Source organism: Schistocerca cancellata, chromosome 3, assembly GCF_023864275.1.
Source record: "Schistocerca cancellata isolate TAMUIC-IGC-003103 chromosome 3, iqSchCanc2.1, whole genome shotgun sequence".
In the NCBI taxonomy this organism is placed as follows: domain Eukaryota; kingdom Metazoa; phylum Arthropoda; class Insecta; order Orthoptera; family Acrididae; genus Schistocerca; species Schistocerca cancellata.
In genome coordinates, this window is record NC_064628.1 from 327664333 (window position 1) to 327691945 (window position 27613).

Genomic DNA, 27613 nt, shown 5'->3' on the forward strand with positions numbered 1-27613 from the left:
TGTTACTAGCTTGTGAAGTATACTTTCGGCATTGTTTGTGATTAGTCGTATGTTTTCGTTGAAGCTATGTCGTTCGTCAATGTGTACCCCAAGATATCTAGCTATACCTTCGCATTTTATGTTTGTGTTGTTTATTTTAAAGGCCAGTTGTCTTTGTGGTGAACTTTCAAGCATTGTGTACACTGTTTTTGTGCTGCTATGGATAATTAGTTTTGGTTGCGCCATTCTTGTATTGTGTGTAGCATACCACTGGCCTTGTTTTCCAACACTGCTCTTGTGTTGGCTGATATCACAACTAACATGTTGTTAGCATACACAGTGACTCCCTCTGAACGTCCATCTCCAACGATTAAATTCAAGGGCTGTTCAATTGTGGTATCCCAGAAGATAGGTCCGCTGATAGAGCCTTGTGGACATCCTTTGGTAATCCTTTTTACAACCTTGGGGTTGCCCTCTTGCCACTCAGCCACTCTGTTCTTACAATAGTCTTGAAGACTGTTGAACTGGGATCCAGGTACCAGCAGTTTTCGAAATCATGCAAACATTGCTGACCACCAAAGATTGTCAAAGATATCAGTAACGTAAATAAGAACCGCAGTTGTCTACTTCGGACAACCAAATGGCAACTGAATGGAAGTGGACTGGTTGTATTGAGTCAAGTCCCATGCAGGAGACTTCCGACGTACACCATTTTCCCCAGCCAGGCACAACAGGTGTGGGAAACAGGTCAAGTGGTACTACAACTGGTCTACCGTGGAGGACACCTTACTGTGAGGACTCCCAACCTAAGAGCAAACCCAGGTGAATGAGATGCCTATCATCTCCACCCGATCCGTTGCACGTGAAACGGCTGTCATACACAGTGCTGTGAGGAAAGAGATGCAGAAATCGCAGCTACAGCCTTACCATTCAAACGAAACGTAAGCTCTAACACCTGATAACTGTGGATCTTGCTTCATGTTAAGCCAATGTATGATGCAGCACACTACAGACGATACTTAACTCCTTGTGTGTGAGGTTTTCTCGGATGAAGCCTATTTCGCCAAAGACAACACAATTGATAGCAATGATAGTTACAATAGTAAATAACCAGCAAAACAGATTTCGAGTGAGTTTGTGGCCTGAGAAAGTCAATTATTGGTTAACAGGTCTTTGCTTCCTCCACCTGCACCAGTGTACGCTACACTTGTGAGTGATATCCTGAGCATATTTGTGGTTCTAGCTTGGTGGAACTCTAGTTCACTTTGAACATCTTTCTCGCGAACACCAGCGTCAGATCATGCCTGGATGGTGAATTGGAAGTGGAGGTACTATTTTTGGGTAGTTCTCTCACCTGATATGATCGCACTTGATACCTTCTTGTGACTCTAATATTCTGTCATACCAGCGATATAGATGCACACTCAGAAAGGAGCGCGATTATTTGCTTGGCTGATAGATCCGCTTTTGGAAGCTGCAATACCAGGTGTCTCAGCAAATAAATCGCAGGAGAATGACCGTCGGCCCACTACATTAAATAAATATCCTGCCGGGACAGGTGTAAGTCGGCAGTTCGTATCCTTCTATTGAAATCTCCGTTACGTCGATATAAGAATACAGCTGTTACCTCGGTTTTTTTCTGTTTAACCTAAACTTTGATTTGAGATTATTATTGTGTGTTTTTGTTTTATAACGGAAACGTACACCCAAAAAGTCATCGATTTCATAACAAATATTGTTCTAATGCGATACAATTCTGAATAGATCATTTTGTTCAAGATGCGTCACTATGTTTGAGCTCAGAATATGTCCTGAGAGACTACATTAGATGGAAGTGAAGATGTGAGACGCTTTTTGTGGGCCGCTTCCGCTACCCTGTTACCTGGTGTCCTTTAGACCTTCGTGACTTGGATTTTCTTCAGACTAGGCAAATTTTTTTGTCTGAGGGATCTACGGATATTAAAACAGCGACAAACTCAGTCGCGAATTCTGTACAGAATCTGATAAGGATTCCAAAGGCAGCTGGGCCTTTGTCAAATTTTAGTGATTTTTAGCTGTGTCTCAACACCAATCACACGAATATCTACATCACTTATCATACACATTCGTGCGACAGTTAAACTAGAGCTGTACTACAGGATATTTTTGTCTGTAAAGGTGCATTTAGAAACGGAGTTTGGTATTTCCGATTTTGCACTAGTGCCAACAACTTCATTTCGTGTGCCTCTCATGCGTGTATGGATACTAACTTTGATGCCACTGACAACCTTTACATGTGACCTGAGTTTCTTTGCGTTTTGTGAGAGATCGTCTGAAAAGATTCTCCTACACAATTCATTGAAGGCTTCTCGTATTTCTCTATCCGTTTTTTTAGCCCATTGATTTGCTTTACACATATTTGCTCTACAGCCTTTCATTGAAACGTTGGGCTAAGGGTACTGTCCTGCCGGACATGCCCAAAGACATCTTGATTCTATAGGTACACAATGGTAAAGGTAAATGTGGTGTCTGCAGTTGCTACGGCAGAAGTCACTGATGAATAGCGTCGGAAGAGCGTTTTCCCGTGTGGTGTTGGGCCTGCCGAGCGTCTGTACCTTGAGTCTCAATTACATCTACATCTACATCTACATCCATACTCAGCAAGCCACCTGACGATGTGTGGCGGAGGGTACCTTGAGTACCTCTATCGGTTCTCCCTTCTATTCCAGTCTCGTATTGTTCGTGGAAAGAAGGATTGTCGGTATGCTTCTGTGTGGGCTCTAATCTCTCTGATTTTATCCTCATCGTCTCTTCGCGAGATATACGTAGGAGGGAGCAATATACTGCTTGACTCTTCGGTGAAGGTATGTTCTCGAAACTTCAACAAAAGCCCGTACAGAGCTTCTGAGTGTCTCTCCTGCAGAGTCTTGCACTGGAGTTTACATGGGACTCCCAAAACAGGATTTACTTCAAATGGTTCAAATAGCTCTGAGCACTATGGGACTTAACGTCTAAGGTCACCAGTCCCCTAGAACTTAGAACGACTTAAACCTAAGTAACCTAAGGTCATCACACATGTCCATGCCCCAGGTAGGATTCGAACCTGCGACCGTAGCGGTCGCGCGGTTCCGGACTGAAGCGCCTAGAACCGCTCGGCCACAACGGCCGGCCAGGATTTAGGTAACCGATATTCTAGTAGCGCAGTTGTTTATGTAAAAACTCCAATATCGATTTTGAAAATGCTTTCCTAGCTGCTGGATAGTACTTTCCTTCATCGATTTTCGCTCCGATGTAAACTTATAACTGTTTTTGAAACGTGCTTGCGATTTCAGGTTACGTCATGCTGTTTTTTTTCTACGTCCGATATTTAATTGACGAGAAAGAGCCTCTGTATCGATTAAATCAGAGATCAGAAAGCTGATTTCCAGAGGTAATTTGTGTAAAGCAACTGACGGTTGGAAAACCGATATTTGGCAAGTCTAGCAAAACCGCTTCAGGCCTTAACACGTAAAGGGAGAAACTGTTTCCGAAACTCGGTTTTCGTCTTCCGTAAGTTGAGTCCCATGTAAACGTAGCAAGCCTGGCTTACGATCTCAGTGATCTACAGTTGCAATGACCTTCACACTTCTGTAAATTCATGAAAATAACTGTAGCAGATGATTCCATTGTTTATTACTTTCATCAGCCTCAACGAAATATTTAACACAGTCAATAGGGAGGCACTGTATAATTTACTAGTGAAGAGAGGGAATCTTCTAAAGCTCCTGGCGAGTGAGATGGCCCATTGGCCAGCACAAAACGTTGGACTCGCATTCGGGAGAATGACGGCAGAGCCCCGTCCAGCTATCCAGATTTAGGATTTCCCTGATTTCCTGTAAACCGCTCCTGGCGATTGCCGAATTGGTTCCTTTCCCACACTTTCATAATCCGAACTTGTGGCTCTTTCATAATTACCGTACTATCAAAGGGACATTAAACTCTATCTTCTTTTCTTTCTTCCTTCTAAAACTCCTGAGGATGATCATTGCTTTTCACGATGGTGTGGAGGGTACTATGAGGTTAGGCGTGATTATATCTGATCGTTTTATTGTGCAAAGAGCAGTTCGTCAATGTTATATAGTGGTTCCTGCCTTGTTTGGTATACGCTTCTCGCTAGCTCTCAATGTAGCTTTCAGCGTAACAAAGCTTGGCGTCTGTTTACCTACCAGAGCTCACAGGAAACTTTGTAACATCTGACTACTCAGATCCAAGTGCTGTCATGATCAGTTATTTGTAAACAACTTTTTATTCGCTGCCTATGCAGCATGTGCAGCACATACTCAATAAGACCTTCGAATGCTCGCGGAAAAGTTTGATACTGCAGGCAGGCTTAATTTATGTCTTTGAACACAAAGAAGGCGGTGGTTATCGGGCAAGGACGTTTGTCTGCCATAACAAGGAACTGTGGGATGAGTATGGGACATACACTTAAGCATCAAAGAAACTGCTATAGGCATGCGTATTCAAATACAGAGATATGTCAATGGGCAGAATACGGCGCTGCGGTCAGCAACGACTATATAAGACAAGTGTCTAGCGCAGTTGTTAGATCGGTTACTGCTGCTGCAATGGCAGTTTCTCAAGATTTAAGTGAGTTTGAACGTGGTGTTATAGCCGGCGCACGAGCGATGGGACACAGCATCTCCGACGTAGCAGTGAAGTGGGGATTTTCCCATAAGACCATGTCACGAGTGTACTGTGAATATCCGGAATCCAGTAAAACACCAAATATCTGACATCACTGTGGCCGGAAAAAGATCCTGCAAGAACGGGACCAAAGAGGACTGAAGGGAATCATTCAGTGCGACAGAAGTGCTTCAGATTTCAATCTGCGCCAGTAAGTGTCAACGTGCGAACCATTCAACGAAACATCATCAATATCGGCTTTCGGAGCCGAAGGTCCACTCGTGTACCCTTGATGACTGCATGCCACAAGGATTTACTCCTCGCCTGGGCCCTTTAACACTGACATTGGCACTGGACTCACATTCGGGAGGACGACGGTCAATCTCGCGTCCGGCCATCCTGATTTAGGTTTTCCGTGATTTCCCTAAATCGCTAAAGTCAAATGCCGGGGGGGACTGATGACCTTCGCTGTTTAGTCCCCCTTAAACATCCCCACAACCACCACCACCACCATCAAATGCCGGGATGGTTCCTTTCAAAGGGCACGGCCGACTTCCTTCCCCGTCCTTCCCTAATCCGATGAGACCGATGACCTCGCTGTCTGGTCTCCTTCCCCAAACCAACCAACCAACCAACCACTGACATTGGACTGTTGATCACTGGAAACATGTTGCCTGGTCGGACGAGTCTCATTCCATATTGTATTCAGTGGATGGATGTGTATGGGTATAGAGGCAACCTCATGAATCCATGGACCCTGCATGTCAGCTGGCGACTGTTCAAGCTGGGGGAGGCTCTGTAATGGTGTGTTGCGTGTGCAGTTGGAGTGATATGGGATCCCGAATACGTCTATGTACGACTCTGACAGTTGACACGTCGTAAGCATCCTGTCTGATCACCTGCATCCATTCGTGTCCATTGCGCATTCTGACGGACTTGGGCAATTCCAGCAGGGCAATGAAACACCTCACATGTCCAGAACTGCTTCAGAGTGGCTCAAGGATCACTCCTCTGAGTTTAAACACTTCCACTGGCCACCAAACTGCCAGGACATGAACTTTATTGAGCATAACTAGGATGCCTTGCAACATGCTGTTCAGGAGAGATCTCTACAGCCTTCTACTCTTACGGATTTATGCACAGTCCTGCAGGATTCATGGTGTCAATTCCTTCCAGCCTACTTCTGGCATTAGTCGAGTCGATGCCACGTCGTGTTGCGGCACTTCTGCGTGCTCGCGGGGAACCTACATGATACTAGGCAGGTGTGTCAGTTGCGTTAGCTCTTCAGTGTATTTATCCAGTGCTCTTTCAACTACTCTTGTACACTTGATTCAGAGTTCGTCTACTTGTTCCTGCCCAGAGTTAAATGTTTTCAATTCTTCTTTGTGATATGTTATTGCCCAATTTTTATCTAGTTTACTGGTCGTATAAACGTTCCTTCTTGTTTTAATTGCCATTTGCACTTCAGTACTCATTGTCATTGAGCAGTTTAAGCAGAGGAGTAGTGGCTTGTTTTCAAACAAGCTGTTTGCTGCTAATATATATGTATAAAGTAATCTAGCAGCAATTGTTAGCATGATGAGATCAGCACTAATCGTATTTTTTGTTTTTGTTTTTTATTTACAGAAATTGCTTGTTGTGGCTGCCTTCTGCCTGATATTTCACAGGGAGAACCTGAACAGCAACGGCAAAATTTCTGATGAGTTACCTCTTTCTGATCACAATCAACTGAAGAAGCAGCCAATACAAATCTAAGAATTGGGCATTGTCACTTGGCATATGGATTCCTCTTCAGGAGGGTGGAAGATGCAGAACACAGGCATCAATGGAGCATATTTCAATTAAGTGTGTTCTATTTTATAACCCATGGACAGACCTTTATCTCCCACAGAATCTACCCTTCATAATAAATGACAATCGAAGGAGCCACCATAGATCGCAGGTTCCTTACACCAAATCCCTCAGCTAGCAGTTAGTATTTTAATGTGCTAAACTGTGAATTCATTAGCACTCTTCAGATAAATAAATAGACACAAAAAGACAATGAAAACACACACACTATATAAAAAACAAAGATGATGAGACTTACCAAACAAAAGCGCTGGCAGGTCGATAGACACACAAACATACACACAAAATTCAAGCTTTCGCAACAAACAGTTGCTTCGTCAGGAAAGAGGGAAGGAGAGGGAAAGACGAAAGGGATAGTATCCTTTCGTCTTTCCCTCTCCTTCCCTCTTTCCTGACGAAGCAACTGTTTGTTGCGAAAGCTTGAATTTTGTGTGTATGTTTGTGTTTGTTTGTGTGTCTATCGACCAGCCAGCGCTTTTGTTTGGTAAGTCTCATCATCTTTGTTTTTAGATATATTTTTCCCACGTGGAATGTTTCCCTCTATTATATATATATATATATATATATATATATATATATATATATATATATATATATATATATATATAGGTTGCCCTGCAGAATAGGTGTCTTCTGTTGGAATCAACCTGGTTAGCAGGGTGGCCTACATGTCAAAGGCCAAAACCCGTTTTAAAGCCCCTGACACGTAGATTGCCCTGTGTTGTGTTCAAGTAGTAGTTACCTAGCCTATACACTGGGGACTGGAAAATCATTTCTTGCCACTGACATGTAAGCTGTCCTGCATGACAAACGTGTTCTGATATTGGCCTGCTTCATCATCCTGTTTTGCAGGGGTACAGTTGTCCACGGGCCTGGCAGGGAGAAGGTTGTGATGGTTATGGAAGGGGATGGATATGAAGAGAGAGGCAGGATGAGAGGGATAGGGAGACAGGGGGAGAAGGGGACAGTGAGATAGATGGTTCAGTGTGAGATGGATAAGGAGATGGGGAGGAGGAAATCAATAGAGAGAGGGAGCAGGAGGAGATATATAGGGGGCAGCAAGAAATGAGAAGGGATAGTATTTGAAGATGATGTGGTTGTCTACAGAAAGTAGCAATGCGAGACGATGGCATCAATTTGCAGAATGACCGACAGAGGGTTAATGAGTGGTCCACGCTCTGGCAATTGATCCTGAATGTATATAAATGTAACTTATTGTACCTACATAGGAAAAGAAATCCATTAATGTACAAGTACACTGTTAATGACAAATTGCTGAAAACAGCATCTACAGTACAATATCTAGGCGTAACTGTCCAGAAAGGTCTTAAGTGGAATTAGCACATAAGACAAATAGTACGAAAAGTTGATGTCAGTCTGCAGTACTTAGGAAGAATCTTGATGAAACATATCTTACAAGACGCTTGTTCGATCGATTATCGAGTATTTTTCGACAGTCTGAAAACCTTACCAGGTAGGATGAAGATCCAATAAAGAGCAGCACGTTTCGTCACGGGCTTGTCCAGTCAGCGTAAGAGCATCACAGAGATGCTCAACAATCTCCAGAGGCAGACTCTGTAAAAAAAGGCATTGTGCTTCATGGAGAAGTTTTCTATTGAATTTTCGAGAGAGTACTTTCCAGGAAGAGGCAGACAACATTTCACGAAATGCCCATGATGAGAAAGTTCGAGAAAATAGAGATAATCCAAGACGCCTACCGCCAATGATTTTTCCCATGAACCATTTACGAGTGGAGCAAGGAAGGGGGGCGCACCTTCCGCCACGCACTGTCAGATAGCTTGTGGAATATCGATGTAGATGTAGTGAGGAGAAGATGCACAGAGAGAAGGAGGGAGCAGGAGATGGGCAGGGAGAGGGGAAGAGGAAGTGGACAGACAAAAGGGGAAAGATGAGGAGGTGGACAGAAAGAGAGGGGGAGGAGGAGTATATGGACATAAAAAGAAGAGTGAGGAGGGAATGGGCAGAGGGGCGACGAGGAGGATATGGGCAGAGAGGGGTGGAAGGAAAGGTATATTGGCAGAGAAAGAGGTGGACCAGGAGAGAGGGGTACGAGTAGTATTTGGACACAAAGAGGGGAATGAGGAGATAGACAGAGGGAGGAGCATGAGATGGGCAGAGAGGTGGGGGGGGGGGGAAATGAGACAGGCAGAAATTTGGGGAGGAAGCGATGGGTAGAAACGGTTGTAGAGGAGATGGGCAGTCGAGAGGCAGGGAGGAGATGTGCAGAGAGGGGGGAGAGAAGGAGATGGGCATAGAGGCGAAGGACGAGTTGGTCAGAAAGGAAGGGGAGGAGGAGGTGGGCACATAGAGGGGCGACGAGGAGAAGGTTGGAGAGAAGGAGTGAGCAGGTGGACACGGAGAGGAGCAAAAGGTGAGCACATTTAGTGGGGAGTAGAAAACGGACAGAGAGAGGGGGAAGGAAAAAATCGATAGAGACAAGGAGGAGGAAGAGATGGACAGGAACTGGTGGGAGAGGAGGTGAAAAGAGCGAAAGGGAAGAGAAGATGAACAGTTTGTAGGGGGAGGAGGGAGAAGTGTAGGAAGCATGTGGATGATGGAGAGGGGTAGTCAGCAGGCGAAAAGGGAAGAGGGTGTGAGAATTCAGGTGGAAGAGAGAGAGTGTGTGTGTGTGTGAGGTGCAGGACGGTGACTGTGAAGGAAAGAATAAAACAAATTTCTTTAAAAGCAAACTGTATCAACAAGCACAGCACAATAAAGAACAATTTAAAGTTCAATGATGTGTGGGGACTCATAAAACACAATCTTCGAAATGCAAATGAAACACAGCAGTATATTTGTAGACAAAATTAGTTATAAAGTGGCAGGACATATAGAAACAGGGGTCAGATAGCTCTGGTTGGATGACTGGCTAAAAATTGTGAGTGACCAAAGCAGTCTGGAGTACACTAAAATCTTACAGCCAAAATTTTAGAAAGGAGTCCTGACAACACAGAAAAGATTAAAACACGCACACCACTCATATAATTGTCATTTAAAATATACAGCTAGGTCCTATCTAACACACGGATCTGCCCTGAGATCATCAAACAGAATGCATTCAATTAAAATATCCTGTATTGACACCCACGTTCCATATCTTTGACGAGCTGGTGGGCTCTGTAGCCATAAGAGAAACCATGAATCAAGAAACAATGACCAACTCGTAGCCCTGCAAGGTCTACTTCTTTATCTCATCATATAGGTAGATCGTATCTAGCACACGGGTCTGCCCTGAGATCATCAAACAGAATACATACAGCTGTAAGCCACAGTAGCACTGAAAGTTTCAAAGATCACGGCTTATTACTCTTCAGTTTCAGGCAGTTGTCTTCCACCAACACATGGCCTTCAAGGCTAAGTGTGTGGTGAGTGCCCACAGGGAGACTGAGTAGTGTGAAGGCAACAAGTCTCCTTGGCAGCCGCATCACTTCATTTCCCTGCGTCCGTATGGGCCCTAGTATGCACGAGAAGATTACTTCCTTCTTATGCATTTCCAAGGAAAGGAGAGCGTCTTACATATCTTGGACCATCCTGTCTGGTTGGTATATCTATCCAATAGCAAGAAGGCGCTTTAAGAATCAGAGCAAATAAGGACTTCCTTGTCGCAATGCTGTCTTATCTGCTGAAGTGGTCTCATACTAACAATGAGTTGTGCACAGTAATCTGAAAATTGCTCTGGGAGCCTGGTCCTGAGGACATGTTCGGAGAAGTGCCCAGCTTAGATCCATCAGCATAAACACTAATAATATGCGAAGGGTGATTTAAAACCTCGAAAAATTTAGTTTTTAATATGTAATCTGGGGTAAAAATATTCCATCACTTCTTCAGTTCTAAAATTAACTTGGATCCCTTTGGTTACTAGGAGGATTCCCTGCTCGACAGCAGTGTTTGGCACTTACTTCTGTCAACCTGTAATATCTCAAGGCTCACCCTCCCACAGATCCCAAACGTTCTTGTACCCATGGACTGTATGTGGACAGATGTTCCGGTGGTAGCCAGGTATCGGAGATCAATGCTGGCGTTTTTGGAACGGACAGAGCCCTGTATGCTTGGTGTGCCATGAGAAGGCCGAAATACTCAAAAAATGCCCACGAACGACCTCCTAAATTTTGCTTCACCCTGCGTAACTTCGCTGTGTGATTTGCAGCACTAGATATGGGAATGTATGAACGGCTGGATCGGAGGTGAACACTGCGTGTGCTGCAGGTTGTGGAGCCGTTCCCGCTGGACGGCGTGAAGGTCGCTGCAGCGAGACTGCCGCAGCAGGGGCAGCCCGTGCAAGACGATGACGTCGCGATTGTTGTCGGCTGGGGGCTCGTGCAGGTAAGGCGACGTGACCTGCTATCCTCACTCTCTCTCTCTCTCTCTCTCTCTCTATCGTAATGGAGAAGGCTTTCAGTAAAATCTATTTATTACGAGGGAGAGTCAAATGAAAACCTTTAATACACTACTGGCCATTAAAATTGCTACACCAAGAAGAAATGCAGATGATAAACGGGCATCATTATACTAGAACTGACATGTGATTACATTTTCACGCAATTTGGGTGCATAGATCCTGAGAAATCAGTAGCCAGAACAACCACCTCTGGCCGTAATAACAGCCTTGATACACTTGGGCATTGAGTCAAACAGAACTTGGATGGCTTGTACGAGTACAGCTGCCAATGCAGCTTCAACACGATACCACAGTTCATCAAGAGTAGTTACTGGCGTATTGTGACGAGCCAGTTGCTCGGCCACCACTGACCAGACGTTTTCAGTTGGTGAGAGATCTGGAGAATGCGCTGGCCAGGGCAGCAGTCGAACATTTTCTGTATCCAGAAAGTCCCATACAGGATCTACAACATGCGGTCGTGCATTATCCTGCTGAAACGTAGGGTTTCGCAGGGACCGAATGAAGGGTAGTGCCACTGGTCGTAACGCATCTGAAATGTAACGTCCACTGTTCAAAGTACCGTCAATGCGAACAAGAGGTGACCGAGACGTGTAAGCAATGGCACCCCATACCATCACGCCGGGTGACACGCCAATATGGCGATGATGATTACACGATTCCAATGTGCGTTCACCGCGATGTCGCCAAACACGGATGCGACCATCATGATGCTGTAAACAGAACCTGGATTCATCCGAAAAAATGACGTTTTGCCATTCGTGCTCCCAGGTTCGTCGTTGAGTATACCATCGCACGCGCTGCTGTCTGTGATGCAGCGTCAAGGGTAACCGCAGCCATGGTCTCCGAACTGACAGTCCATGCTGCTGCGAACGTCGTCGTACTGTTCTTGCAGATGGTTGTTGTCCTGCAAATGTCCCTATCTGTTGACTCACGGATCGAGACGTGGCTGCACGATCCGATACAAGTATGCGGGTAAGATTCCTGTCATCTCGACTGCTAGCGATACGAGGCCGTTGGGATCCAGCACGGCTTTCCGTATTACCCTCCCGAACCCACCGATTCCATATTCTGCTAACAGTCATTGGATCTCGACCAACGCGAGCAGCAATGTCGCGATACGATAAACCGCAATCGCGATAGGCTACTATCCGACCTTTATCAAAGTCGGAAACGTGATGGTACGCGTTTCTCCTCCTTACACGAGGCATCACAAAAAAACAACGTTTTACCAGGAAACGCCGGTCAACTGCTGTTTGTGTATGAGAAATCAGTTGGAAACTTTCCTCATGTCATCACGTTGTAGGTGTCGCCACCGGCGCCAACTTTGTGTGAATGCTCTGAAAAGCTAATCATTTGCATATCACAGCATCTTCTTCCTGTCGGTTAAATTTCGCATCTGTAGCACGTCATCTTCGTGTTGTAGCAATTTTAATGACCAGTAGTGTATTTTTTTAAATATTATTTATTGTGCAGAAGTGGTACAAAGCTGTATCACTTTTCAACATAATCTCCTCCACGCTCAATGCAAGTCCTCCAGCGTTTACAAAGTGCATAAATTCCTTTAGAAAAAAATTCTTTTGGTAGTCTGCGCAACTACTCATGCATCGCGTGGCGTAGCTCTTCATCAGAACGGAACTTCTTTTCTCCCATTGCGTCTTTGAGTGGTCCAAACATATGGAAATCACTTGGGGCAAGGTCTGGTGAGTATGGTGGATGAGGAAGACATTCAAAATGCAGGTCTGGGATTGTTGCAACTGTTGTACGGGCAGTGTGGAGCCTTGCACTGTCATGTTGCAAAAGAACACCTGCTGACAGCAATCCACGTCGCTTTGATTTGATTGCAGGCAGCAGATGTTTTTTTAGATCTGTGTATGACGCATGTAATGCTCCAAAATGACGCCTTTTTCGTCCCAAAAGAGAGTCAGCATAACCTTCCCTGCTGATAGTTCTGTTCGACACTTCTTTAGTTTTGGTGATGAGGAATGGCGCCATTCCACGCTCACTCTCTTCGTTTCCGGTTAGTGGAAGTGAACCCAGTTGTCGTCCCCAATACCGATTCTTGCAAGGAAGCCATCACCTTCCCGTTCAAATTGCCGAAGAAGTTCTTCACAAGCATCAACACGTCGTTCTCTCATTTCGGGAGTCAGCTGCCGTGGCACCCTCTTGCAAACACTTTGTGAAACTGGAGCACATCATGCACAATTTGGTGTGCTGACATATGACTAATCTGTAAACATGCTACAATGTCATTCAGTGTCACTCGGCGGTTTTCCTTCACTATGGCTTCAACTGCTGCAATGTCTGTGGAGTCACAACTCGTTGTGCCTGACCTGGACGAGAAACATCTTCCACTGAAGTCACACCATTTGCGAACTTCCTACTACATTCGTAGACTTGCTGCTGTGACAAACATGCATCATCCTTCTGAACCTTCATTCGTCGATGAATTTCTATAGGTTTCACACCTTCACTACGCAAAAACCGAATAACAGAACGCTGTTCTTCCCTGGTGCAAGTCGCAAGTGGGGCGGCCATCTTTATACTAATACTACGACCGTATGTGTGCCTCTGCACTATGCTGCCACCTACATGCCATTCTGCACGCTGTTTGTAGCACGCTTAGCATCCTAGAGAATAACGGTGCGAAATTTCGATTTGTTATTACAAATTTAAGGTTTTCATTTGACTCACCCTCGTACACTCTCCGAAATTCTGAATGTAGCTGGAATAAAATACAGGGAACGAAATGTTATCTACCACTTGTATAGAAACCCGCCTGTAGTCACATGATTGGAAGGACGTGAACGGGAAACGATGGTTGAGAAGGTAGAGGGACAGGGCTCCAGGCTATCTCCCGTTTTATGCAATCTGTGCAGTAAAAGTAAACAATGAGAATTTTCGAAATGGAATAAAAGATCACCAAGTAAAAACTCCGAAGTTTTCTTATCCTGTGAGAGACAGCGAAACTCTTGGAAGAGCAGCAGAACGGAATTGATAGTGTTTTGGAAAGAGTTTGTGCGGTGAATGTCACCAAAAGTAAAACGAGGATGATAGAGTGTAGTCGAATTAAATCATGTAACATTGGGGAATCTCTCTTTTGACTATAGTCTGATATTCTGCTAGCGAAAAAGCGAGTCTTATCTAAACATTTCAGTTTTCCATTTCCTTCTCTATGAAATGGTTGTGCATTTCCTCCTAACTCTGGAAAGAGTTCGGTCAAGCGCTTCAAGTAACTTCTTTTGTGACTCACTGCATTCATCCAAGACAATCAGTTTACAAATTTGCTATAGTTTCGCGATGCCAGAACTTTTTGAAATATTGTATTACATGTTTGGGCCTCCGCAAGATGTATATTCAAAGACAATTTGAGCGTCGGATGAGCTGTGCGACCACCATCCAATAATGTAGCTGCAAAATGCGATGAGGCAAGAGCCAAAGCGTTTCCATTTTGAGACCGAATTGTAGCTAAACTGATGGGGGACGTTTTTCCTGTCCCGTCGGGCGCGTCGAGGAAAAATGGACCTCCACTACCATTGGCCACAGCATTTGTAATTGTTTCGTACGTAAGGTTTTGATCTGCAAATATGAGTTGTTCGTTTTTACGACAAACGTAAGTGAGTCATCAGCACTGAATTGTAGTTCTGTTAATAAATGTCGATTATAATAGTCATACGCAGGACGTTGTGGTGCAATCACGCCAAGTTGTTGATGGTTATATAAATGTCTTAGAATTTTTTGAGAGCTTCATTGAACATATTGTCCGAAAATAGAATGGTGTCATCGTTCTTAACGGTACGAATATTGTGTAAATACCTTCGCTGAAGCCCTCTAGTCCTCTCTGAATTTTCCCCATAGGTCATGTGGTGTATATGGTTAACGTATGGTCAAAATAACAGCCGATACCAACATGAGAGAGTTTACAGAAATCGCACTATATAGAAGACTAAATGTCGAGAATTACAGCATTGTGTTCCTCGCAGTCGATTTTAACAGAAAACTGGTACATCGTTGCTGTAAAAGCTATACAGTTACAAACCACCTCCAGATGATCCCCTACATTATTCACGAAGCATTATCGAATTCATTCCAACATAATCTTCTGGAAAATGGAGAAATCAATGAAACTGTCAACAGACCAAGAAAATCTACAAGGATTTGGGATGATGTAGCAGCCTGATATAGAAAGAACAACTTTTTACTTAAATCAATTCCTATAGAAAAAGACAATATTCTCTGATTAGATCCTCATGCTTTTCATCTTCGACAGAATTAGACGGAAACGTTTCTACATCAGCACTATTCCAAGATCACAATACAACAACATCAAGACCACTGGGATAATGCGAACATATATAAGTCGAACAATAGGCAACCAATCTCAGTTGTGGTTGTTTCGACTGAGAGGTTTTCCCTCAGCCATAAGGCAAATGCTAGGATTTGGATTGAAGGAAAGTTAATGAACAACATCTTCCTCCCAACTATCCATATATGTGCAATTAAAAATCCTACAAAATGAAATAAGCACGCAGTGTCCGAAATAAATAGTGTCACAACATCACCAACTACAACGGTCGGCTGAAAAGGGCTATGCTCTCCTACAGCCCGCCATCTCTTTCAGAGGGGGAATGAAAGATAAAAAAAAAAGTATACGTTTGCAGAAAACCGCGCGTAAATCGGGCCATTACTTCTTGAGAGTATACATTCCGAATAAACATACATTTTATATAGATAAGGATTTAACAGAAGACAGACACTTCTTTCTGTCACACCATTCTCGAACACGATAATTATACTGTTATTTGTACATACCTTCAGGATTGCTGAGGACAACTGTGCAAAAGATGCAAGACACATAGCAAATAGACAAAAGTCAAAGGATGGAGATTCTCTCCAAACTTTTAATTCACACTACAATTGCTCAATATGGGACACAGTTTGTGACATGGCAAGCGTAAAAATTAGTCGACCTCAGTGTTATTGCACCTGGGAATGAAGGAGCTCCGGCCGGCCTATTGTGAGTTTTTATCGCGATATTTCAACAGGATACGCTGAACCACTTGGTATTATATTCACAACTGTCTTGAAATCATTTACAATGAGAAGCGCTTTCCTGTCACCACTGTACTTGTTTACTGTAACGGTTTACTGTAACATGTTCCCGCTAACGACCACGAGAGCCCACGTGCAATTATATCGTGGTAAGGTAGTATACAGGCTAGCTGCGGTTGTCAAGTGGTTCTAGGCGCTACAGTCCAGAACCACGCGGCTGGTGCGGTCGCAGGTTCGAATCCCGCCTCGGGCATGGATGTGTATGATATCCTTAGGTTAGTTAGGTTTAAGTAGTTCTAAGTTCTAGGGGACTGATGACCTCAGATGTTAAGTCCCGTAGTGCTTAGAGCCATTTGAACCATTTTTGTAGTACACAAGTGCAATCTATTGCAGTCGCTGTCACGAGTTGCACTGAAAGGCGGAAAAGCAGCTCGCTTTATTAATATTCTCACTGTGTTGCCCGTCTGCAGGCACGAACTGCACTGAAGTGACAGGAGTCATGTCGTGCCTCCTAATATCGTGTCGGACCTTCAGTAGCAGGCTTAGTGCAGCAACTCAACATCGATCTCATTCAACAAATCATTGGAAGTCCCCTGAAGAAATATCGAACTATCCATAATTGCGAAGGTGCAGGATTTTGTGCATGAACTAACCTCTCAATTACGTCCCATAAATGTTTTGTGGGATTTACGTCGGGCGATCTCTGTGGCCAAATCATTCTCTCGAATTGTCCAGAATGTTCTACAAAGCAATTGCGAACACGTGTGGCAGTGACATTGCTCGTTCTTATCCTTAAAAATCCCATCATTATTTGGGAACATGGAGTCCATGAGTGTGTTAGCACTGACAGCTCTACTCAAGTGCCGCTGCTCTCCGTCGCTAAGTGAAGACCGTCGGCCACGGCGTTGTCTGAGGTGAGAGGTAATGCCTGAAAATTGGTATTCTCGCACCAGGAGTCAGTGCATTCCATGTAACCACAGCCCACACCGTTATCGAGCCACCACCAGCTTGCACAGTGCCTTGTTGACAACGTGGGTCCACGGCTTCGCCGGCTCTGCGCCACTCTCGAAGCCTACCAACTGAAATCGGGACTCCTCTGGCCAGGCGACGGTTATCCAGTAATCTAGCGTCCAGCCGATATGATCACGAGCCGTAGGAAGACGCTGCAGGTGATGTGCAGTTAGCAAAGGCACTCGCCTCGGTCATCTGCTGCCACAGCTTATTAACGTCAAATTTCGCCGCTCTATCCTATTAAGAAGGGTGTAAGACAAGGCTGTAGCCTTTCGCCCCTACTCTTCAATCTGTAAATCGAGGAAGCAATGATGGAAATAAAAGAAAGGTTCAGGAGTGGAATTAAAATACAAGGTGAAAGGATATCAATGATACGATTCGCTGATGACATTGCTATCCTGAGTGAAAGTGAAGAAGAATTAAATGATCTGCTGAACGGAATGAACAGTCTAATGAGTACACAGTATGATTTGAGAGTAAATCGGAGAAAGACGAAGGTAATGAGAAGTAGTAGAAATGAGAACAGCGAGAAACTTAACATCAGGATTGATGGTCACGAAGTCAATGAAGTTAAGGAATTCTGCTACCTAGGCAGTAAAATAACCAAAGACGAACGGTGCAAGGAGGACATCAAAAGCAGACTCGCTATGGCAAAAAAGGCATTTCTGGCCAAGAGAAGTCTACTAATATCAAATACCGGCCTTAATTTGAGGAAGAAATTTCTGAGGATGTACGTCTGGAGTACAGCATTGTATGGTAGTGAAACATGGACTGTGGGAAAACCGGAACAGAAGAGAATCGAAGCATTTGAGATGTGGTGCTATAGACGAATGTTGAAAATTAGGTGGACTGATAAGGTAAGGAATGAGGAGGTTCTACGCAGAATCGGAGAGGAAAGGAATATGTGGAAAACACTGATAAGGAGAAGGGACAGGATGACAGGACATCTGGTAAGACATGAGGGAATGACTTCCATGGTACTAGAGGGAACTGTAGAGGGGGGAAAAACTGTAGATGAAGACAGAGTTTGGAATACGTCAAGCAAATAATTGAGGACGTAGGTTGCAAGTGCTACTCTGAGATGAAGAGGTTATCACAGGAAAGGAATTCGTGGCGGGCCGCATCAAACCAGTCAGTAGACTGATGACAAAAAAAAAAAAAAAAAAAAAAAAAAACCTACCGACTACGTTCATCGCAAGTCTCACATTGATTTCCGCCGTTATTTCGCACAGTGTTATTTATCTGTTAGCACTGACAACTCTACTCAAGCGCCGTTGCTCTCGGTCGTTAAGTGAAGGCCGTCGGCCACTGCCTTGCCCTTGGTGAGGGGTAACGCCTGAAATTAGGTATTCTCGCACACACTTGACACTGTGGGTCTCGGAATCTTGAATTTCCTAACGATTTCCGAAATGGAGTGTCCCATGCGTCTAGCTCGAACTGCCATTCTTCGTTCAAAGCCTGTTAATTCTCGTTTCGTTACCATAATCACGTCAGAAACCTTTCCACATGAATCACATGAGTGCAAATGACACCTCTGCCAATGCACTGCTCTTTCACATCTTGTGTACGCGATATTTCTGCCATCTGTATACCTGAATGACGCTATCCCATGACTTCTGCCACCTCGGTGTAACTCTATGCGACGATACGGAGCGGATGAAATGTTTACGTGTCGTAACACCTCTGTCCACTATTGCAGCTGCTCAGTCGTCTCCTGAAACGCCAGAGTTTCTTGCGAGTGACCCTACACTTCATATTTCACCAAAGAAGAATGACTGCTTATACGTCTCTGTGCAACCTGTTATTTGTCCAGTTTGATCTGTTCGGTTTGTAAAGGACAGATAAGCCTGTGAGCATTCACACTGGTCTACTTTGTAGACACTCGACAACCGCTCTTAATTGGATCTCGTATCACTCTTGACCAGTATTCGAATGTGGACTGTAGCAGGGTGTGTTTAAATCTCTGTTGTAGGTTCAAATGGTTCAAATGGCTCTGAGCACTATGGGACTTAACTTCTGAGGTCATCAGTCCCCTAGAACTTATAACTACTTAAACCTCACTAACCTAACAACATCACACACATCCATACCCGAGGCAGGATTCGAACCTTCGACCGTAGCGGTCGCGCGATTCCAGACTGTAGATCCCAGAACCGCTCGGCCACTCCGGCCGGCCTGTTGTAGGCAAATTCCAATTTCCCAGGCTCCTATCAATGAATCGCGTCGTGTTGTTTTCTTAACCCACAAAGGAGACTATGGGAGATATGAAGTAGAACACCTCATATCTCTTCACAGTTTCTCACAAATATTTCCATGACTTGACTTATTTTAGGTTGCTCATTTATCCTGTGGTCTCAGGATATCACACTTTTAATTTTTTAACAGTACACAATTTTTCATGTTTCTGTATTAAGAATTAGCTATCAGTCTTTGCACCAGGCTGATATACTCGTATTGTCTAGATCTAAGTGAATATTACTGGCAATTTTACAGGATGGAGTTTTATCACAGACAAATGCATCATCTACAAAACGTCCGGATTGCACCAACACTATCCGCCAAGTCGTTGATGTGTAAACTGATCAGCGACGATCCTGTTACACGTTACTGGGCACACCAGATATTGCTTCAATGACTGTAGATTATAATCCAGTTACAGTGTGCTGCCTCTTGTCTGAGAGCAAATTTTCGACCCAACTGCATATGTGTAGTGTCATGTTCCATCAGAACTTATTTTTCTATGGGGGATGTCGACGTGGTACTAAATCAAAAAGCCTTACGTTATTCTAGAAACATCGAATCTTCCCGGTTTTCTATATCGTCGTAGCGCTACTAGATAGATGCATGCGTGTTCGATGTTTCCGGATCTCATATTGGTTTCGTTGTAGTTAGTTCGTAAAATGAACTCTGAATATTTTCTAACATTCTGCTACAAAGTGATGTGGGTGATACAGGACCTCAATTTCCTCGTTCTGTCCCTAGACAGGCCAACAGGGCCCCACCGACCGCCGCGTCATCCTCTGTGAACGGCACCGCCGAATGCGGTAGGGAGGGGTACGTTATCAGAAAACCGCTCTCTTGGTGGCTACGTTATCTCCAAACCGCTCTCTTAGTAGTTGTCGGGTTTCTCAACCTCGGAACCGTCACTAATCGGTTTAGCTTAAACCCCCCCAGTCGGTCTCACGAGGCTGAGTGCATCCATACCAGTTCTCCCAAGAAGGAAAAATTACTGCCACTACCGGGAACCGGAAGGCACCCGTGCCGACCACTCAGGTACGGAGGCGGAAGGTGTAGGATGTCAGTTCTGTGAAACTGTACTACCTCCATTTTTATACATGGATGTACTTTCCTCTCCTGGAGGAATTCGAGGTAAATTGTGATTTAGAGTAGATGGTTCAAATGGCTCTGAGCACTATGGGACTTAACTGCTGAGGTCATCAGTCCCCTAGAACTTAGAACTACTTAAACCTAACTAACCTAAGGACATCACACACATCCATGCCCGAGGCAGGATTCTAACCTGCGACAGTAGCGGCCGCGCAGTTCCAGACTGTAGCGCCTAGAACCGCTCGGCCACCAAGGCCGGCATTTAGAGTAGACTCAGAAATCCATTACAACGCTATGAGGCCTTACAGTGAATTAGTGATTTACGCTGGGAGTGTGCTTCAGTTCCTTGTGGACAAGAGGAACGGTAGATAAGGTTCTTGCTTTGAAGTTGGTTTATAGTAGTCGCGCCAGAATTAAGTACCACTGTTGACTGGTTCGAGGAGTCTCTTGCAGATGTAGTTCAACACCTCGTTCTTAACGCGATAACACCTAAAGAAGTAAAGGTAATTTCAGGGTTACCTCAGTGGATCATTAAAGTGCGATTACTGTTTACAATATTTATAAAGTGTTTTTTAGATAACTTCGGAAGCTCCGTCAGGCTTCTGCAGGAAGGTCCCCGTGCCAGAATACCAGCTTAATGCATGATAACCTGCAGAGGATCAACGATTCTTTCAAGGACAGGCATTTGGGCTTGAAAGTTGATAAATGTAACGTAATGTACACAAATAGGCAAAGGGACGCGTGACTATTCGTTTACGCCGCCGACGATAAATCACTGCGAACAGTTACAGCCATAAAATACCTGGGAGTAACAGTCCGGAGCGAACGGGAGAGGAATGCCCACTTAAAAGTAGATGTAGGATAGGCAGGTGTTAAGTTGAGATTCACTGGCAGAATCTTAAAGGAATGTAATTCATCCACGAAAAAAAAGGTACTTGAAACACTTGTTCGACCGATTTTTCACTAGTGCTTATCAGAATGGTATTTTCACTCTGCAGCGGTGTGTGCGCTGCTATGAAACTTCCTGGCAGATTAAAACTGTGTGCCGGACCGAGACTCGAAGTCGGGACTTTTGCCTTTCGCGGGCAAGTGCTCTGCCATCTGAGCTACCCAAGCACGTCTCACGACACGTCCTCACAGCTTCAATTCTGCCAGTACTTCGTCTCCCACCTTCCAAACTTCACAGAAGCTCTTCTGCGAACTAGCACTCCTGGGAAGAAAGTATATTGCGGAGACATGGCTTAGCTTCAGCCTGGGGAATGTTTCCATAATGATATTTTCACTCTGCAGTGGAGGGTGCGTCAGTCTGGGACGCTTACCAGGCTGGATTAATTGAAGAGATAGTGTTGATCGAATGAACAACGGCACGTAGGAATGCATGATAGTTTAATAATCGCAAGAGCGTTGTGTTGCATGGACAAACAACAAGCTGCAAATCGTGGACGCTACAAAAGAGTGTGTGCAATGCTCTATCCAGGAGATGAATGCGAAGTGGGAAGTGGTCATTAGAATGAAGGTCGTCAATGACTTCCCACTGAAGATAGTCCGTGAGAGCTGGAGAGCAGAAAGAGAGGTCAGTGGCAGAGAATGACTCAGCAGCAGCACTGAAATGAGTGGCCGTGTCTTTGTTGAGAATGCACAGCTCGTGAGACGTTAGGAGGCTCTCCGAACTGTCCCGAGGGCAAGTAGAAGTCGAACCCCATAATAAATGATGGACATTGAAGTCTCCCTGTTAGAGCCTCAGAGTCAATAATTCAATCGCATCGTGTGGAGGTAAATATAGCGAAAGAGCTGTGAGCCTCTGGCGTACGTGAACTGAATGTACAACAGCTTGCAAGGCAGTAGCTACGGGGGGTTTAGCTGAGGAGTGGTGACAGAGAAAGAAATCCCACCCTTGATCATTTCCCCCAGTCAAGTTTTCCTTGGGTCAGAACATATAGCGCCGCAGGAGAAGGGCGTCAAACGCTTTAAAATGCATTTCCTGCAAACACCAGCACAGGGGGTGTCCCTGTGCTAGCAGTTTCAGTACCTCCACATGTGTCCAGAACCCATTAATCTTCCACTGCAGGATGGGAACCATCTATAGTGGGGATAGCATTTTCAGCCTTACTTTCTTCATGGGAGGGTAGCCCATAATAGGTGGAGGCTCTGTTTTGGGGCGAGATGCTTGCCTCAGCAATGACTTCTAACCTTTTTGAATACAGAAAGGCTAAACCTTCCAGAAGGTGCCATCTTTCCTTTTTACTGTCTTAAGCTTTACGAGCCCTCTTATTTAATTGGATGTTAGTACCTACTAGCGGCCCACCCTTTCACTGGGAGGAGAAGGATATAATTTCGAGGGTTCGATCTCGGTCCCACAAACAGAGCCCTGCATGCCTAGTTAAACCTTATACAACTGAGGTGCGGCAGGATCCACAGAGGTTGCCCGCTAATGACTGTTACAGTCATGCATCTCATCGGCGCGCTGCACACCTTGGGGCTAGAGGGTTCCTTATAGACGTTTTTACCATCCTCACGAACCGGGCTGTCATGCCAAGATGCCCGTTCCCTGTGACTTAAAACGTCCCTCCGCTGTATCGCACGGTGGTCACTGAAGCATGCCAAGAGTTTATGGTGACAGAAGACTGGCACCGCTAACCGGTCCTCAGCTCATGAACCCCACAGTCGCCAAGCCCGTACCCAGAAAATGATTGTTGAGCCTCTGAGCTTTACAAAAGAAGTGTTTTGCATCATGACGTGCGTTCCAAAAACCGTCGGACAACACGCACTATCTGACCGAGTTTTGTGTAGGCTCTTCCCCTTTATGACGGATTGACCACTGCAGGAGATACTTTCAGTGCGGGTCTAATGTCTGTGGAGAAATGGCAGCCCATTCTAATTCCAGAACCGGAACCAGACAAGGTAGAAAGGCTGGCTGTGCTGTGAAGTGAAGTCGACGTTCTGACTCATCGCAGAGATGTTCCATTGCGTTCAGGTCGGGACTCCGACATACTAGTCTGTTTCAGGAATGTTATTCTCCAGAATACAGAATAATTCCAATTTCGAAAAAAGCAACATGTGCGAAAATTGCCGAACTATCAGTTTAATATCCCACGGTTGCAAAATTCTGACACTAATTCTGTACAGAGAATGGAAAAACTGGTAGAAACCGATATCAGGGAAGATCAGTTTGGATTCCGGAGAAGTGTGGGAACACGAGAGGGATACTGACGCTACGACTTCTCATACAAGAAAGATTAAGGAAAGGCAAATCTAAGTTTACGGAACTTGTAGGCTTAGAGAAAGATTATGACAATGGTAACCGAAACAGTCTCTCTCAAATTCTAAAGGTGGCAAGGGTAAAATACAGGAAGCGAAAAGCTGTTTACAATTTGTACAAAAACCAGATGGCAGTTATAAGGATCGAGGGGCATGAAAGGGAAGCAGTGGTTGAGAAGGGAGTGAGACAGGGTTGTAGTCTATCCCCAATGTTATTCAATCTGTATACGGAGCAAGAAGTAAAGGAAACAAAAGAAAATGTTGGAAAAGGAATTAAAGTCCAGTGAGAAAAAATAGAAACTTTGATGTTTGCCGATGAGATTTTAATTCTGTCAGAGACAGCAAAGGACTTGGAAGAGCAGCTGAACTGAATCGACGGTATCCTGAAACCAAGATATGAGATGAACATCAACAAAAGCAAAACGAAGATAATGGAATGTAGTCGAATTAAATGAGATGGTGCTAAGCGAATTAGATTAGGAAATGAGAGACTTAAAGTAGTTCATGAGTTTTGCTATTTGGGCAGTAAAATAACTGATGACGGTCGAAGTAGAGAGGATATAAAATGTAGGCTGGAAATGGCAAGAAATGTGTAACATCGAATTCAGATTTAACATCTACATCTACGTGATTACTCTGTCATTCACAATAAAGTGCCTGGCAGAGGGTTCAATGAACCACCTTCAAGCTGTCTCTCTACCGTTCCATTCTCGAACGGCACGCGGGAAAAACGAGCACTTAAATTTTTCTGTGAGAGCCCTGATTTCTCTTATTTTATCGTGATGATTATTTCTCCCTATGTAGGTGGGCACCAACAGAATGTTTTCGCAATCGGAGGAGAAAACTGGTGATCGAAATTCCATGAGAAGATCCTGTCGCAACGAAAAACGCCTTTGTTTTAATGATTGCCACTCCAATTCACGTATCATGTATGTGACACTGTCTCCCCTATTTCGCGATAATACAAAACGAGCTGCACTTCTTTGTACTTTTTCGATGTCATCCGTCAGTCCCACCTGATGCGGATCCCACACCGCACAACAGTACTCCAGAATAGAGCGGACAAGCGTGGTGTAAGCAGTCTCTTTAGTAGACCTGTTGCACCTTCTAAGTGTTCTACCAATGAATCGCAGTCTTTAATTTGCTCTACCCACAATATTATCTACGTGATCGTTACAATTTAGGTTATTTGTAATTGTAATCCCTAAGTATTTAGTTGAATTTACAGCCTTCAGGTTTGTGTGACGTCTTCTCTGAAAGTATCTGTATGGAGTGTGGCCATGTATGGCAGTGAAACGTGGACGATAAACAGTTTAAACGAGAAGAGAATAGAAGCTTTTGAAATGTGGCGCTACAGAAGAATGCTGCAGATTAGGTGGATAGACGAGATACCTAGAGAGGAGGTACTGAATAGGATTGCGGAGAAAAGAAATTTGTAGCACAGCCTGACTAGAAGAAGGGATCGGTTGATAAGATAAATTTTGAGCCATCATTTGAGCCATCAAGGGATCACCAATTTAGTGTGTGTGTGCGTGGGGGGGAGGAGGGGGAGGGAATCGTAAAGGGAGACCAATAGGTGATGCAGTAAGCAGATTCAAAGGATGTAGGTGGAGTAAGTACTCGGAAATGAAGGGACTTGCACAGGATAGAGTGGCACAGACAGCTGCATCAAACTGGTCTTCGGACTGAAAACAACAAACAACATTCTCCAAAGGCCATTCCTTCGCAGATGCTGCTTTATGACAGGGTGTGTTTTTGTGCTATTACAAGATGCCATCGTCTGCGAACTTTTCTTCTATTTTAGACAGAACATGATACTACAAAATGTGTTCATATCCTTCCGCATTTAGGATTTTCCGAAGCGCAATAAGCGAACTACAACCTAACCACGGGAAACATCCCCGTACCGTAACAATATCTCCTTCTCACTTCACTGTTGATATTACACATGATAGTAGGTGGCGTTCTGCAGGTACTCGGCAGACGCAAACTCTTCGATCGGACTGGCCCAGGGTACGCAGTGACTCGTCACTCTAAATCATTCGCTTCCAGTGATCCTCTGTCCAGCAGTATAGCTCTTTACGAAGTCTCAAGCATCGCTTAACATTGAATACATGAATTTGTGGCTTAGGAGGGACTGCTCGACCACTGCACTCGTTGTATTCAGCACCCTACGCACAGTTATTGTGCTAGCTTGGACTGCTGGTGACACTGTCGAACTCACGAGTGATTCATTTCGCTGATTTGATGCGACTTTTTAACAGTCAGCCTCCCTGTGTGTCAGCAGAAGATGTCTACCTGGTCTCGGTTTAGCTGTGATGTTTCCTTCGCGCTTCCACATCACTAGTCTATCACCAACAGAGCGGCTTGGGTAGCTTTAGAAGGGTTAAAATGTCCCTGGAATATTTGTCATTCAGATGATATCCAATGTGTAGCCCAAGTTCGACGTCACTGAGCTCTCCTGATCGAACCATTCTGCTGGTCCTGCTTCGCTGCTGCTGCTGACAACGCAATACCCCCCCCCCCCCTAAAAACCACGATGAGGAAATCAGAGAAATTGGACTGGATACTGAGGTTTATCGCCAGTTGTTCTTCCCACGTACCATTCGCGGATGTAGAGAAAATGGTAGCGGCCCTGAACTGGCTTATGGAATATACATCTACATTTGATGTAGCCTTAGGGATGACATAGATGCAGATTTTATGTTGATGTAGATTTGATTTGGATGTAGGTTTAAAGTAGATGTAGATGTAGATTTGAAGTCTATGTAGATAACGACGTAGAGAGCTATATGGTGGTAAAGATGAACGTTAAACGCTGCCCTTACATGTTTTTTCGCAGGAGACGGACACGCAGCCGTCGGAGCGGCTGCAGAAGGCGGAGCTGCGCATCATTAACCAGTTGGAGTGCCAGTGCGCCTACAAGAGCGTGGGCGAGAGCGTGCACGACACCAACCTGTGCGCCGGCGTGCTGCAAGGTGGCATCGGCGCCTGCCAGGTCAGCTACGCCGTCACATCTCTGTGTCAAACCATCGTATGCCATTTTTGGCCGCGTTGTTCGACCGCCTAGTGCAAGTCTTTATTTCACCCATTTTGGTGACTTTCACGTCGATGATGATGAAATATGAAGTCAACACTACACCTAGTTCAAATGGTTCAAATGGCTCTGAGCACTATGGGACTTAACATCTGAGGTCATCAGTCCCCTAGAACTTAGTACTACTTAAACCTATCTAACCTAAGGACATCACACACATCCATGCCCGAGGCAGGATTCGAACCTGCGACCGTTGCGGTCGCGCGGTTCCAGACTGAAGCGCCTAGAACCGCTCGGCCACATCGGCCGGCACTACACCTAGTCCCAGACCGTATAAACCCTCCGGCGGACAGGTAATCGAACTTGGGTCCTCCGTATGGAAAAGTGTGAATATACACTCATGCTCATAAATTAAGGATACTGCTGGTACATGGTGAAACAACGCTCTCGTGGAAGGTTTGCGAGTTTAAATTACCTCAGGGTATGACCAGGCTGTGGATTTGACTTGCGGTCGTCTCGCGGTGGGGCTGGTAGCAGTCCACATAAGCACAGGTGTGTCGGTGCATGTCAGAGGACGGTGCAGCGAGTAAGTGTGCAGTCGTTTTCAGACGTGCCAAAGGTGACTGTGTGTTGAAAATGGCTGAAAGAACACATATTGATGACGTTATGAGGGGTAGAATACTAGGGCGACAGGAGGCTGGTCAAACACAGCAGATCGTAGCACGGGACCTCCGTGTGCCACAAAGTGTGATCCCAAGATTATGGCAACGATTCCAGCAGACAGGAAACGTATCCAGGCGCTACAGTACGGGGCATCCACAGTGTACAACACAACAAGAATACCGATATATCACCATCGCCGGCCGGAGTGACTGAGCGGTTCTAATTGCTACAGTCTGGAACCGCGCGACCGCTACGATCGCAGGTTCGAATCCTGCCTCGGGTATGGATGTGTGTGATGTCCTTAGGTTAGTTAGGTTTAAGTAGTTCTAAGTTCTAGGGGACTGATGACCTCAGAAGTTAAGTCCCATAGTGCT

The 27613-nt window shown here is 44.9% G+C and overlaps 1 protein-coding gene across 1 annotated transcript in view; it reads left to right on the forward strand.

Moving 5' to 3' along the window:
• Positions 1-27613, forward strand: part of LOC126176291 (trypsin-3-like) — an 85671-nt gene that overhangs the window by 43481 nt on the left and 14577 nt on the right. The window contains exons 4-5 of the mRNA XM_049923441.1: positions 10702-10818; positions 26382-26537. Of these exons, the coding sequence (XP_049779398.1) occupies positions 10702-10818; positions 26382-26537 (273 nt within the window). The remainder of the gene's footprint in view (positions 1-10701; positions 10819-26381; positions 26538-27613) is intronic.